At 40.3% G+C, this 15,873-nt stretch overlaps 2 protein-coding genes across 2 annotated transcripts; both read left to right on the forward strand.

The window, feature by feature from the left end:
* The first annotated feature begins 2,479 nt into the window (after positions 1-2,479).
* LOC119559990 (pheromone-binding protein-related protein 6) lies at positions 2,480-3,207 on the forward strand. The gene is made up of 3 exons (XM_037873254.1): positions 2,480-2,559; positions 2,621-2,696; positions 2,773-3,207. The coding sequence occupies exons 1-3, from the start codon at positions 2,485-2,487 to the stop codon at positions 3,048-3,050; spliced, it is 429 nt and encodes a 142-aa protein (XP_037729182.1). The 5' UTR covers positions 2,480-2,484; the 3' UTR covers positions 3,051-3,207.
* A 1,132-nt stretch (positions 3,208-4,339) lies between these two features.
* LOC119559982 (general odorant-binding protein 83a) lies at positions 4,340-8,418 on the forward strand. The gene is made up of 5 exons (XM_037873240.1): positions 4,340-4,492; positions 6,391-6,618; positions 6,711-6,786; positions 7,963-8,219; positions 8,277-8,418. Exons 2-5 carry the CDS (start codon positions 6,505-6,507, stop codon positions 8,292-8,294), a joined length of 465 nt encoding a protein of 154 aa, XP_037729168.1. The 5' UTR covers positions 4,340-4,492; positions 6,391-6,504; the 3' UTR covers positions 8,295-8,418.
* Positions 8,419-15,873: the final 7,455 nt, after the last annotated feature.

Genomic DNA, 15,873 nt, shown 5'->3' on the forward strand with positions numbered 1-15,873 from the left:
TTTTAACACGGATATTCATTTTTGTTAGCTAAATATCTGAGCAACTCAGTTAATTCGTCTCCAAGGAAATGAAAGAAAAAAAAAGAATTCCCTGCTACCTTCGAGATAAACAGGATAAGCTTTAGATGCCAGGTAATTCGTTAAGCCAGTTAAGCATCACAGAAAATAAGCTAGGTTCAGAAGGGGAAATATTATGTGCAATACACTGAGCAAAAATGTTGGTTCAATGTTTGCCAGCAAAAATATTTCTTTATCTACAAGTTTTGTTTTGGAATACTTAAAATATATTAATAAACAAAAAGAGAGTGCTGTATTACAGTGAGGCATCTAATATGTGAACATCTTTTATTCAATTTTCCAAGCGTCTGTATTCATTTCTTGCTTAAAAATTGTATCGTATTGGTTTTTTATCCTAGGCATTCCTTTTTTTCAGTGATGAAATTTAGATCCATGATGGAACATAGCTGCAGCATCTTGTGCAAAGCGAATAATGAACTACTGCCTATGTTGCATTAGTTTTTGAGAAGGCAAAACAGAGCTGGAGTGCATTTAGGATTTATTTTGTATTACTTTGCTAACAATTTGCTTCAAATTGGATCAGGACATGCAAGTATTACAACGAGAAGGGGAGTAATGAATAAAATAAGAAAAATGAGAAATACATTTTACCCAGCTGTTGCCATATGGAATTGCATAATTGTCGCGCCTGATCGATGGCGCTCATAAATCGGCTGACTGGCAATGACCTAAAGCATATTTAATTATTTAATTAGCGCTATCTAAAGAGCGTATCTATAATTTTATGCATCGACAAGCATTAATGGCGTCATAATAAAATTAATATGTGGCCGACAGCCAGCTGCAAGCGAGCTGCATCCTCATAATTATATTCCGCATTCGCCCGATGGCGAAAGCAACTGCTGTTGCTGTTGCATTTGATGCCGATGTTGCTGCCGCAACTGAAATTGCACTTGCTGCTGCACGAGTTCCGCGGATGCGCTTTCATTGCGGATTGAGAGCAGCGCATAGAAATTGCTTTGATTTCATGGCTGATTGAAGTGCGCTGCTCTGGAATCTGTTTGCCATTAGTATATAGACAACCAGGCTGAAAGAGTCCAGGAGGAGACCCACAAAGCTGGAGAGCTATGAATCTACCAATTACCTTAATTCTTTGACATTAGGAACTTATATAACATAAATCATTTACCCTTGCCTTTATATTTATTGAATAACCAAGAATTACTCAATTTTTAGAGCTCAATGTGTCGCAATAAAATAAACCTAGTTTCGACACTTCCAACTTAAATCGACAAAGTAAGCAATACGAACACAGAGGAATGTCAGACAGGCTTTAATCAAATTAAAAATGTTATATTTGCTTCAATATCTACTCTTTGTATTTAATTTCAATTTAATTATTTAAATTGTATTGAAAAAATATTTTTAGTGAAAAGAGAGCTTGAATTGAGACGTTGAAAAACAGAATAGCAGGTCAAAAGCGAGCGCATTACAAAAGACTTTAAACATTTTCAAACAAAGACTTGTTTTGTGAAAATACAAATAATAAAAGAAACTAAAAAGGTACCCTGAACTTCAGGGCCTGAAGTGCTCCTAATCTTAAGCTAAAATGAGAAGGATTCAAAGAGTGGTTAAGTAATATTTTTCACTTTAAGGAGTTGATAACAATAGTAAATCTTTCCTGCTTTAAAAGAAAGAAGAGTGGAAGATTCAAAGAGTGGTTAAGTAATATTTTTGATAAGAATAGTAAATCTTTCCTGCTTTAAAATAGAACGCATCTATTTGTTACCCAAAACAGTTCGCGTTCACCTTTCAATCTACAACCTCAGCCAGAGGTGATTGAAAAAGTTTAATATATTTTCAGGAGTTACCTTGATTGATGGCCCCTTTCAGTGCTCAACTTCAAGGCAATTGAGTTATGTTCGGTATTTCAAATATTTCGCATTGTCTACGCGAATGTGCTGATGTCGACGTGTCAAAAGAAACGCAAATTGGAATTGAATTTGACATACGTTTTTTGGTGGAGCGATATTTGACTTTTATGACATGTTTCCCCCACACAATAAAGGCCGTTCAATCGTAATGCGTGCGTGCTGCAACGCCCACAGAAATAAAGTATTTCAAAACCAGGCAGGCCCAGATCGCAATGAACCAGTTCGGCGTGTTGGGGATGACACTCAAAAATTGCAGGTCCCGGCCACATACAATCATTGCTTAATTTGTGTGTTTCTAGTTTTTAGTTCTCCATTTGGCAGCTGGCTATCAATTGCCGCTCTGTATGGGCTGTCATTTATTCATTTGCCTTGCGTGCTGCCAAATGGATTCGCAATTCGATTGCAAATGGCAGCCTGCAATTAGTGTGCGTTTTCTAATGACAGTCATCACGGCGTTGAATATTGAAATGGAGCCCCAGCAATCTCATAAAAGGGCATTCCCGGCCCTCTGGCCATTCATTGTAGTTTCAAAATGATCCAATACCTGGCCCTGCTGGTATTTCTCTTCGGCTGTGCCGCTGCCCAGGAGCCACGGCGCGATGCTGAGGTTTGTCCGGTGGAAAGCAGAGTTTCCAATTACTAATAATTATCTTGGTATTATCTGTCAGTGGCCTCCGCCGGCGATTCTCAAATTGGCAAAGCACTACCATGACATATGTGCACCCAAAACAGGCGTAACTGATGGTGAGTTATCTTTTGGGGAGGGATTTTGAACATTTTGAACTTGAAATAAATATTATAATTTTCCAATAACCCACAGAGGCCATCAAGGAGTTCAGCGATGGCCAAATACACGAGGACGAGGCCCTCAAATGCTATATGAACTGCCTCTTTCACGAGTTCGAGGTGGTCGACGACAATGGTGATGTCCACATGGAGAAGCTTTTGAACGCGATTCCAGGAGAAAAGCTAAGGAACATATTGATGGAGGCCTCCAAGGGATGCGTGCATCCTGACGGCGACACTCTGTGCCACAAGGCCTGGTGGTTTCACCAATGCTGGAAGAAGGCTGATCCTGTCCACTACTTCTTGGTTTAAGGACCTATTTACTTTAGACATTTCAGGGAAGATATTTTTGGGGGTTCTGAGTGGTCTTAGCGGATTTATTTAAGTCAAAAATAGTTACAAGTTGTGTGTGATATGCGTAGTCATTAATAAATGGTGTCAGGAATAATAAATGGTATTCTAAAAAATATTTTATTAAAGTATTTTTTTTATTTTCTTTATTGTTAATTTCGGTTTCACACGGCATTGTTACTGTGACAATTAACATGTTTTCTATAGGAATTCTTCAAGTGAAATTATAATTTAAATGAAAATTTGTAGACAACTAAAATGCCTCAAAAGAAGTACAGCCCAAATTCAAAACATACTTTTAAAAATGAGGAAAAATGGAGAGGAAATAAATTGGCAGAGTTCGTTTCCCACCCTGCACTTCAATTGGGCTGATTCAACTTAATTTACCTGTTGGTTGTTTAGATAAGGCAGCATCTGCTGCATCCATTCGAACAAGTTCAAGTGGATTTCCACTCGGGAAGAGCCCTCCGATATTGAGCTACTTACAGAATCTGTCCGTCTAGCCTGGATGGACAACAAAAGCTCCAACTGGCCATTGAGGGGATTGCTTTACCTTGATTACTTTTGCAGCCTGGAACTTTCCGTTTTTGCATTTCTTTCGCCTCGTCTGCCTCGGAAGTTGATTTAGCCTGCATTGGTTTGACCCACAAAACATTTGTGCACTCAGAAAAGCATTTTAGTGGGCGCACTCTCGAATCGACGTTATTATTTGTTTTCAGGCCAAGATGGGAATGAGTCGAAATCAGCTAACTTTGTTTTAACTTAAACTATTTAAAAATACATTGCTTGAGATATTTCTAGTTTTACAATTTTTATTTTCCGAATGAGTAGGGGATATTTTACCAGTTCTACACTTATAATACATATAAATATTCCAAATTAGTTCTGTTACTTTATAATTTTATTTTTTATTTTTTCTTTCAATTTTGTATTATGTTTTTATCTAAAACGGTTGGTATTTTATGGAGCTATTTTCTTAAAAATGAATAAAAAAATGAATAGTAATTTTAGACTAAATAAATATTTAACCCCTAATGAGGCTTTTTGCAAGTCGATGGAGAGCTCTTTCTTGCCGACGAGCGCCATTTCGAGTGTACATTGGAATTCTCCGCCTAATGATTACAGGCACGCCAGGGGGCGTGGTCCTCGAGTTGGCCCTGCACTTATATGGGCGATGCCATTATAGAGACATTCGCCTCGGCATGAAGCGTCAATTGGCCCGATAACTGAGTGCGGCAGTCAGTTGTGGTCTTGTGAACTTGGCCAAAATCAATATAAAAGCCAAACGCTGCAAACGGCAATAAAGCAAATTCAATTGTGACTGCGGTTGTCAAACAATTCTTGCGTGTCGTGTGTGTGCAGTATCGAATTTTCGACATAACTACTCCTGCTAAAAGCGAACGGTACGGTATAGTGGTCGGGCGAAGGACCGGCTGCCAGTTCCTGAACAGGAAAAGGACCTGAAAAGGGGGTGGGGCCAGGACCACACTTCCACCAGGTCGAAGGCGAATAAGAGGTCGAAGGTTGCCCAAGCATAGGCAAACGACGCGTTGCAACACGAAAATTGAAATGGCAATTAAAAAACCATCCATCGTTCCTGCCGCACACAACTGCGATACGTATACGTATACGTATTCCTACTCGTATTCGCACAAACCTCCATTCATACTACAAAAATGTGCTGTTGCTGTAATTTCATTCGTCCTCCATTTTTGTGCGAGTGTGCGAGTGTGCGAGAGTGTGTGAGTTGGGGGGCGAATGTCGTTTTGTGGCTTTGTTTCGGTTGTTGCGTTGACATTTGATGAAACAAAAGTGACAGTTGTGCACAAGTTGAAGTCTTTGTTTTGCGTATTTCGGTTGTACAATTTCAAACGAAGCGAACGAATGGGAAATTTTATATTTTGATACCCTGGCATCCGCTGAAAAGTGCAAGAGGATCGGCGTTCAGCTGGGATATCCAGTCCTCATAACAAATCCAATGGTATAAGCTTACTCCTTAAATTTCTGCACCCACATTCCTGCTTTCGTTTTTTAAATAAAATGTTTTTCAAATCATAAGCTCTTTAGAACTCCCATATGAGCCAGATGCTATAACAGATCTTTTATCTACTTGTAAGCTAAGTCCTTGACAAAATGTATTATATACTTTTCAAGCTTTTTCCCTTGACACTTTCAATAATTATAATGCTTACAGATCAGCCCGTTATCAGCGCATACATTTTTCTTAAGAGGAAATATGCTTTTAAATAAAAAGTGAACCTCACTTGGCTCGTAAAAAATGTCCATTGCCGCCCATCATACATCATAAGGAATCCCCGAATCCCCGAATCCTCGAATCCTTGGCTAGGCAATATATCACAGTCGACCTGAGCGAAGAATTTCGAGGAACGGGTGGGTTGGAGAGTCCTAAGTGGGAGGATTGGTCGTAGTGGGGGCATGCCACGTGGGCATGTGTTTGTCAGACGGAACACGACAATTGTAGACTTGTGACGACTTCGCTGACGTCTCGGGCACAGTTCCGTTTCCGTTTTGGCGGTCGCTTTTTGTTCGGCCATCAGCGGTTGGAATTAATTTAGCGTGCGCTGAGCTGGCAAGAAACAAATGATTTTTTTCTTGGTTTTCGTGGCTTTCAAAAAATACAAAATATAAGAAAACACAAGAACAAAAGTTGCGAAAAGGAAAGAAAAACGCTGGGGCTTAGAAAAACACAACCTTACACTATGAGTAATTTTGGTGTCAAATAAAATGTTATATATATTAAATATAGATTCGTACAACCCAAGGAACCAGTTTTAAATAAATGTTTCCTTCAGATATAAAGGTGTCTAAAAGTATGCAACAATTCATTATTACTTCTTCATTGCATACTTTTAGACGCTTTTAGAAGCTGTTTCAAAACTAAAGAGATTTGTGCAGCACCCCTTATAAAATAATTTATCTGAAGAAATTTTATTACATTTATGTTGAATTTCTAGCAATATAATTAAGGGAAGGGGAATTTTCCGAGAACGACACCAGCTCGAGAAATGAATTCTATTGTTGGCCTTTAATGGCGCTTTCCCCTCAGTGTACCCACACACTGCCTCGCCCATTGTCATTGTCCAGCTGTCACGCGTGGCACATCGTCGTCAACAGCATCTGCATCCTCATCCACATCCCATCCCCGTCCCCATCCTCGTCCTCATCCTTATTCGGATTCTCGTTCTTGTCCTTCCGACGCTTGCCCTCGTCCTGTGCCGTGTACTCTGCTATGCATCGCCGCTTTTGTTTCACGTTTCACGTTTCTCGTTTATTTTTCCAGGGCTTGTTTTTGTTTTATTCAGAATTCGCAAACAAGGCCGAGGCAGCGAACAATTTTTGCTGTTTCACGGACGGACCGGACGGAAGGGAGCGGAACGGAAAGAGCCACATTAAAATGGCTTTGAATGGCTTTGGTCGGCGTGTCAGTGCGTCTGTCCTTTTAATCGCCTTGTCGCTGCTCAGCGGAGCGCTGATCCTGCCGCCGGCTGCGGCGCAGCGTGACGAGAACGTGGGTTAATGAAGTGCCCGGCCGCGCTGTTGCGCCTCCGCCGCCGCCCCGCCCGCTGCCACGCCCACTTAAGCAACAATTTTTAATTGCAGTATCCACCGCCGGGCATCCTGAAAATGGCCAAGCCCTTCCACGACTCGTGTGTGGAGAAGACGGGCGTCTCCGAGGGTGAGTTGCAATGGTAATGGTCAGGTCCTTGGCCGAAAGTGAGCCCATAATTGCAGCCATCGCGGGCGAGCACTTATCGCACCCTCAGCCATGTGCTAAATTTGCATCCATCCAAGGGTTATCGTTGGGTATTTAGTGAAACTAAGTAAGCCAAAGGAATTGCCAGCAATTTGAAACCACTGAAATTCAATGAAGTTGTCCCCATCAAGTTGACTAATATAGGATACCTTTTGTAATCAGATGATACAATTGTAGGACCGTTTAATTTAGTCTGAGTGGATAATTCTATTAATATATCAGAAATATTAACAGATTAACATCTTTATGTTATTTTAGCATGGGTATGTTCCGAATCGCCATGGTTTACATTGGTAATTGGTACAGAAATATTCAAGTACATTGTTCTTGAATTGAGAACATTCGTTCTTAAAAACCGTGGAAGTACATTTTGGGTTCAATGTCCTCAATATCAAGACAGAATGGTTTTTTTAACGTGGAATTTTTTGTTTTGTTTTATACTGTCCCAACATGGACAACCAATAAATGTGTTAATATAAGACTTAGGATTTGGGTTTATCATCTATGGCAGGCTAGGAGAGTGGATCGATGGTCCGTCTGGTTTCAGTGTGTAGACTCGCAACATTGTTTCATTCAGAGAATAGAACATTCGTTCTTAAAAACCGTATAAGTACATTTTGGTATCAATGTTCTCTACATTAGAACAAAATGGTGAGACGAGAAAAGATAAATTGAGTTTACTTAACAACTTTTTGATAAATGTACTTTACTGACAGGACTAATTGTTTAATTGTTGAGATAAAGAATGTAAGTACCGAAAATTCAACATGATTCAATCACATTGTAAATATTTTAAGCTTTAAGAATGGGTTTATGTTTTAAAGAATATTATCAACTCAGATGAGAACGCCAGAATTCTCTCTGTTTGGGGATGATTCTTATCTTTATCAAGATAAAGCAAAATTAATTTTCTTGGAAGCCTCGAAATAACAAGATATTCTCAGAACATATTTAACAGAAGTGCTGATAATTTGTGCACGCTTGAGGGTAATGAAAAATTTTTGAATACCTATCCTAACACTTTAAGATGTCTTAAAAATCTTTAATAACAGAATGATAGTCTATTGCTTTGCATATTTCAAATTCTTTTTCTTGCAGCTGCCATCAAGGAGTTCAGCGATGGCGAGATTCACGAGGACGAGAAGCTGAAGTGCTACATGAACTGCTTCTTCCACGAGATCGAGGTGGTGGACGACAATGGGGACGTGCACCTGGAGAAGCTCTTCGCCACGGTTCCACTCTCGGTGCGGGATAAGCTGATGGACATGTCGAAGGGCTGCGTCCATCCGGAGGGCGACACCCTGTGCCACAAGGCCTGGTGGTTCCACCAGTGCTGGAAGAAGGCCGATCCCAAGGTGGGCATAACCCAGATTGCCAAAATCCCTAAGCTGAGACCCATTCCTTCTTTGCAGCACTACTTCTTGCCTTGAACACCTGGCCGAGCCTGTTCTGCGGCTTTCCCGTTGACGACCCCGCGCTATTTATAATGTAGTTTAGTTTTCCTAGTTTTTCAATAGCTGTCGAGTAATAAACGTAGGCGAGTTGTGCATGCAAGCTAAGCTTTCAATTATTTGCCGACTGCCAAAAGGGAAACGCTCAATGCGCTGAAAAGTGTGCTGCAAAAACGGGGCCACAAAAGGACCTCACACACACAAACAAACAAGCACACACACAGGCACACGTGTGCGCTTTTGACATAATTTATACGCATTGTGAAGGAGTGTACGCTTGTGTGCCTGCGACCGTGTGTAAATAAAATTATGCGTAAAACTTCGCCGAGCTTGTTGACGCCGACAAGCGTGTTACATTGCGGCATTTACATGCGAGCGGCTGTTTTTCGCTTTTTACTCTCGACTCCCTGTCAAAGCGGCCGAGCCCTGGGAAAAAACCTTTTAAATAAATGTTTAAACTGGTCAGGGGCTTTGAGAGTCATTAGTTCGGCTCCGAAAGAGGCAAAAAACTGCCGGTTTTAATATCTTATTGGGCATCAATCACTTTGCATCAGACAGCAAGTCAAGAGTTGTTTGCGCCACAGCAAAAACTTTCATAAAAATAAATAAACGTGATGGTAATTGACCCGCTTCTTGAAAAATGCTTTAATTGAGTGAGCGGATTATGGCAATGAATAAATTTCAGCAGTTCGGGCTCAGAAAGGGGAAAACGAATACATTTATAATTGTAGCATTTTATGTACTTAACATTTATTTTAATTGTGTTGTATGGGTATGTACAAAGCTTGGATAAGCAAGTAACAAATAAATTATTATTTACTGAGTCGGATTAGGCAGAAATCACTAGCAATTTGCTGTTCATTTTGACGTGGTCAAAATATTGCCGATTTAGTTTAATCAGCTTATGGTATTCATTCTAAGCTGCAGTGTGATGTACTACACAAAAATAGATTTTATTAAATCGTAAATGTAATGCCCATTTGCACGTGACAATTCCCTTAGAAATAAAGTTCAATTTGATGTATTTTCCTCACATTTCTGTGGCTTGAAGCTTCGTTTTTCCTTCCGCTGCCTTACATTTCCAAAGCCATTAATTCTAATTTTTTTTCAATTTAACATATATTTCATTGCTGTCGGTCAAATGTACGCTGGCACCTTTTTGAACCAACCGAGATGGGTTTCTGAGCGGGTTTTAGGGGCGGTTCCTTGGTTTTTTATTGTTTCGACGACTTGTTGCGCAAAGCTTTTCATTTCAGAGTCAATGATTTATTTTTTCACTTGCGCCCTCGCCCCCATTTAATGCTCTTTTTATTATTTATGCGTATTGGTTTTCATTTTTCTCTGCCGCCTGAGTGAAAAGTTTGCTGTAAAAAATGCGCTTAACTGCGCCAATGGTTTTTCCCATCAGTCCTCATCGCTGTAATTGTCGAAAGGAGCTTAAGAAAGCGGATTCTTTTGTGCCAGGCCAGCTCATTATTGTCAGCTGGCGATTCTCAGTTGCCGTTGTCATCATTACATTTCACTTAATACTAATTTCTTTTCCGGCTGCTGCACTGAACGAAAAATAATTAGAAAAAAAAACTCTCTAGGCATTATAAAATAAGAATCTTGCAGGAAAATTAAAAAACTTTAACTTAAACAAACATAAAGGTTTTACTTTTAGTAAGGCTGAATATAATATAGGATTCTTATCTAAAAATGTTGAAAATTTAAGTAACTTGTGTAACTTTAAGTAACTTAAAGTATGATCTCATATTTTGATTGAAATTAATAATTTAAACACGGTTAGTAAAGTGTTAAAGCTTTTGTTATTATTGTTTAATATTTTCTTAAGTAACCAAGGATAAAGATGCATTTTTTGTTCCACAGTTTTTCGTCCTGTGTGGGGATCTTCCGTTTTTGGGCCCACACATCTGCCCGACTAATTTGGTAAATTGAAAATTTTTTGACGGCCTTCAATGAAGTGTGGAAGACGACACTTTACGTTGTGCGGTTCATTGGAGACGGGATGGGACTCAGGACACAGGACACAGGACACAGCATTTAGGATCCTGGACCCTCAATGGATTTCCACACGAGCAGCTTGAGCCATTTAGGCAGCCAATTAGCTGCCCAAATGTTGGTTAATTTCCTGGGCGCCTGTTTTTGTTCCTAATGATACAATCATCTAATTGATTCGCCCCCCAGGCGATTCCGCTTCCATTGCACAATTCACCGCGAATTTGCAGGCTGACCTGTTTGGGTAAGCAGTCCATGCATTTGTAATTCGAAACTGACACAGTTGGCAGTGGAAAGCGATTGGATTGGCAACGAACTTGGCTGAGGAGTCTGGGCCACGTGGCGCTGACCGGGCGTACAATTAATGGAAGTTTAACTGTTCAATTGAAGCTGATTTTTTTGCTCCTCCTCTTCCGGCGGGGTCTCTTTTTATATTTTCTGAAATGAGTACAAGCGGCCGTGTGCCCTGCCATTAGGGCACTTTGTTCATTTTTCATTTCGTTGGATTTTCCGCGCGTTGGCAAAGTTTTTTTCTTCGCTAAACGCTGCCGCCGCTTCCCGCTTCCCGCTGCCTCTGCACTTATTTTACGGTCTATTGTTCGTTTTGTTGGCCACGTCCCGAGCAGAGGCCCAGTCCTCACTGACCGGTTGCTCGACCCATTCATATTTTCCTTGATTTCTCTCCTTTTGCCCGCCTTTGCTCTGGCTCACAACTTATTCCTGTCGTTTCCCGGGCAAAAGTAATTCAAACGGAATTAAATTTTCCCATGCCTGTGTTCGCCTTCGCGAAAAATTTAGGTTAGTCGCAATGGCCGTATAATTAGCATATAACTCGACAATTGGCCACAGTTTTGTCTTGTCTTCGGCAGTATCCGCGAGTGTCCGCAAGTGACGCCAGGTCTGGCAATGGGATTTGCATAAATTGACATTGAATGCAAATTTCTGTCACCACGCCACTGCAGCGGCGATCAAAATTGTTTTCCATGTAACGCAAAAAGAGGGAGACCAGCGCCAAAATCGCCAAGCTAAGCGTTAACAAACAAAACTCGATAACGAAATAAGAGCGGGAAATTTCCCTCGATTTGTATAAAAAATCAAATTAGTGTGCCATCCAGAAATGCAGCGATAGGCGCACTGCGAAAAATAGTTATAAAAAATCAGTATGGATAGCTGCCTTTAAAAATAGTTTAGGTTTTTCTAGAAAAACCTAAGGTACACCACCTATTGCTTTTTTTAGAGATAAATTTTTAATAATATAGATGCAATTAAAAGAAATTATTTATTTAAAATAAGATTCCTTGACCTAAGACTAAACAATTTCTGATATACATAGGCTCATAAAGTTTCTTTTAAAATATATCAAAATAGAACATATCAAATTGTAAGAACATGAAATCGAAAGCATAAGTGTAAAACTTAAAATCAAAATGATTGACCATTGAAGGCAAGAATTTATCATGGAAGATTGATCATTTCATATATCCATATCATATCTATTTTTTCTTTCAGTGTTCAGGAACAGAGACACATTCACTTGGACAGCGACGGCAACAGCAGCAAAGTAACTGAATTGAGGCATCGCAAAAAAGCTATGGGTGGGGGATCAGTTCGGTTCGGTTCGGTACGGTCAGAGGGCCGGGAGCAATCATCCCTTACTTGGTCGAAAACCCAACCCTTCCCGCCCTCACTACATCCGGCAATGTTGTGTAGTGGTCGCTATTGCGCCGATTTTTATTATGCTTTTATACATATCTTTTATTTTTTCACTGTTATCGGATTTGCATGCCCGGTTAGATGGGAAGCGAGAAGCCGAAAAATTGTTTAAAATCGAGCAGACTCTTGTTGTATGGCGGCAGGCCACAAAAGATTTAGTGGGGGCTAAAAATCCATTTTTACAACTAATGATGATGGAAAAGATTGCCAAATTTTAGTCACAATTTTGTCATCAGAAAGACTAATTGGGACTTAGTGAAGGGAAAATCGGTATTTTTAAGGACCTCGCAAAAAGTTAAATCGTCCCTTAGAGGGTAAAAACGTTTTGATTTCTTTTTTTTGCGAATATAGCTCATGTGGTGGATTTGAATATGCAACTATGTTGCACAGCAAGGTATTGACAGATATTTTGTACAAAAAACCGATATAAGTTTTTTGAAAAAGTATCTTTAGGTGGCCTACAAATATTTTTTGCAACTATTAATAAAGGCAAGGATTAAACGAATGTAAGGAACTAACATTGTGTTCCAAAAAAAAAATAGTTGTAGTTTTCCTATTAACTTCAAAGGGTATTTAAGCTTCAACTTATCGCAGTGATCTGGATTTCATGTTTTTCTGTTTTTTCCAGGTCTTTCTACGGTTCATTTGCCGCGCATTTTTCAGTCGGCACAAGTAAATGTTAATAGCGTCAACATCGACTGACAAAACATTCGCAATGCGGGGAGTGGAGGGTCCTGGCAGCAATTACGCTCACTTGCATCGTGTTGCACTGCCAAATGGCCTTATGCTGCATTTAATAATTGCGCATACGCAACGTTGCCCCTTAAAGCGGGCAGCCTGCAACTTGAAGTGGAAGACATTTTATTGCCCGACACACATATCGCGCAGAATAGGAATACAAAACAGGCCCGGCACTGTTAAGATTTGAAAACATGCATTCACCCGCAGGAACACATATACTTCGGCTTATCCTTTGTCTTTTGTTGCAGCATTGTTGCACTGGAGCAATGTGCCCGGCATTGTGTCCACGTCAGCCCGTGGCGATTCATCTGGCAGCACCACAAACGGCGGCCCTAGTCAAATTAACCTCCATAGTTTAATGTCTGTGGGCCCGACTTGTTACCGCCTGACATGGTAGTGTCAGCTCAACCCAATCCGAATGCAATGTGTATCCCAGCGGCACGTTGATTATGTGTCTCCCGGGGTCTTCACCTAACAATGGCGATGGATTCGTGAGTGGGTCGTGACTTCGATTGTGAAATCGTTGCTTAGAGTGCACCAGCATATTATTTCCGAATTTCGGTTTTCGATTCCACGTTTATTTGTCAATCAGTATTTGCTGAACACCGAGACCCCTCAAAAAAGGAGCCACTTTATAACTATATTTGCATTGCAAGTCGTAGTAGTTTCTCAAATAGTTCGTTTTACCAAACAAAATTTATATAGAACATTTAATTTAACTTTAAATTCAAGATTTGTTGTACAAATAGATAAATTAACCCAAAAACACCATCCCTAATCCTGTCACACGCCTTCCTCCCCAGAACTTGTTGCAATTGTATGCAAATTGCGCTTAGACTTCTGGCTGCTCTCATGTTCTATGTAAATAAGCCGACGGCCAAATGGAAAACAAGACGCAATCGTAAACCTGGCCAGACCATTAGGCCAGCTTTAGATGGGCTAAGAGAGACTTGGTCGGATTTGGAGTTTATAGAAAGTCGGCGAGTCACATTGCCGAAATGTTAATGAATCAAAGGCTACGAAAAGTTTGCGGAAAACTACAAAGGTGGCACAGGAAACGGGTGTCGGATGGGGGCCGGTGGGTGGTGGGCTGGCGGACTGGTTGGTCGGGGAGGTACGAAAGTGATGTGGGCGTGTTGATAAGGAGTGAAGGCGCCAAAGTCATGCATAATTAATCATTTGTTAATTATAGACTTTGACCAGGTACAGGTACTCGACGGACTCACCTGTCGTCATCGCCGGGGCACCACACACTCGTACGCACACACATTTGACACCTGGCAAAGTAATTGCCTTTGTCCACTTTGAAGTTGTTTAGTTTTTGCTCCGGGCTCATTACAACGTGGGCGTGGCGAACGCCCTCAGACGAAGCCCCCTCTTTCCCCTTTTCCCGCCCGCCCACGACGAGGCATTTATATAAATGAACTCGTCGCAGTCGCAGCTCCCCGCTGGAGAAACACAAACAGGGTACGGGCATCGTGTGTATACACTGGGAGAAATTCTTACGACCGCTTAAATATTATTTCATTTAACATTTATATATCGACATAGAATTATCGTTTTGCAACAATATACAAAATAAATTGGAAGATAAGCTATTATATACTTGCAGTTGTGTTTCTTTTTGAGTTTAAGTTAAGTTACTTTAAGATCATGAATTTTAATTATGTTTATCACAAAACATAAATGTAAATTTTCTAAAAAATTTATATATATATAATTGCTTGTGCTATGTAATTAGATTTTAGTAATTTAAATAAGATATGCCTATTGGTTTTTTAAATTTCATATATGATTTTATACGAAATAATTGTGTCTGATTAAATTCGTTTGATATTGCCGACTATCAAGGATATTTGGTAATGGGAAGCGCAAATTACTAATGCCTTATGTTTTAAAAACTATTAAAATACATATATCATGTATTATGAATCTAATATCTAGCTAACTAGTTCCATTTAATTCGATTCATGAAAAATAAAATATAATACGTAATGATAAGGGTGTTTTAAGTAAGTAAGAGAAGCCTTATTTTCCGTCCTAATGATGGCCATTAAAAGCAATGCCTTAAAAATAAGTCAGTTTACCAAAAAATCTACATTTTTCTGTCGCATGACATTAATCTTTCCCGGACTTAATGCAATATTTTTGCGAGTGTGTGTGTGTTTTGGCCATAGTTCACGTGCATGCGTCGCCCGCCTCGCCCCTCGCCCTCGTGCTCGTCGTCCTTTGGGCCAGGACACGGTGGGCAGCTGGTGTGCGAGTGCTTGTATGCTGACTGTACCATGTTTGCTGCGGAACAGGAAATGAGCACCTGCTGCTTATTTATATTTTCCGCTCACTTGAATGTAAAATTACATAATATTTTGTTTTCGTTTTTTCAGCTCCTGATGCTGCTGCTGCCGCTTGCCACTTGTGCTAGTCTGAAAATTGCTGTGTGAAAATACTTCTAGTGGAACATTTGAAGACAGCTGGCCGCAGAAGAGAAGAGCAGATTCATGGTGGCCTTTTAAAGAAGTTGAATCATCAGAGCGGGCCTTCTTAATTGCAAGTGTTGTTCATAAATTTAAAAGCAATTTACTTGCAGGTAGCAAGCTACCTCCGTTGCTACATGAAAATATTAAGTGTAAACAATTTAGATACAAAAGAGTTGAATGGAATTTTATGAAGGCCCCCGAAAAAGAGGGGAAAAAGTGAAAGGCCAATCATAGAACCAGCTGAATAGCTGCTAATTGAACAGATATTTTTCGAAGCGGAAAAGAGTTTGCACAAGGTAACATCATTCGAAATATTAGTTAACTATTTGTTCAAAATGTTTGCATACCACGGACATGGAAGGGCTTCCCCCCAGCTGCCAGAAAAAGTTCACTATTTGTTGGCTGGTTCGGTTGCAATGTGGTAACCACAATGTACGTGAAGTGGCGATGGGACGGCCAACTGGCCAAATGCTCATATGCGAGTTGTTTATGTTGTCGTTTTGGTTTTTTGGTTGTTTTGGTTGTTTCTGGCTGTTTTTGCTGTTTTGCTGGCCGCACAACTCGCTGCGGCCCTGGCCCGCATAAATTGTTGCCGCTTTTGAGTTTAAGCCAACAGTTTGTTTGCCGGT

The sequence above is a fragment of the Drosophila subpulchrella genome, unplaced genomic scaffold (assembly GCF_014743375.2).
Source record: "Drosophila subpulchrella strain 33 F10 #4 breed RU33 unplaced genomic scaffold, RU_Dsub_v1.1 Primary Assembly Seq354, whole genome shotgun sequence".
NCBI lineage: Eukaryota > Metazoa > Arthropoda > Insecta > Diptera > Drosophilidae > Drosophila > Drosophila subpulchrella.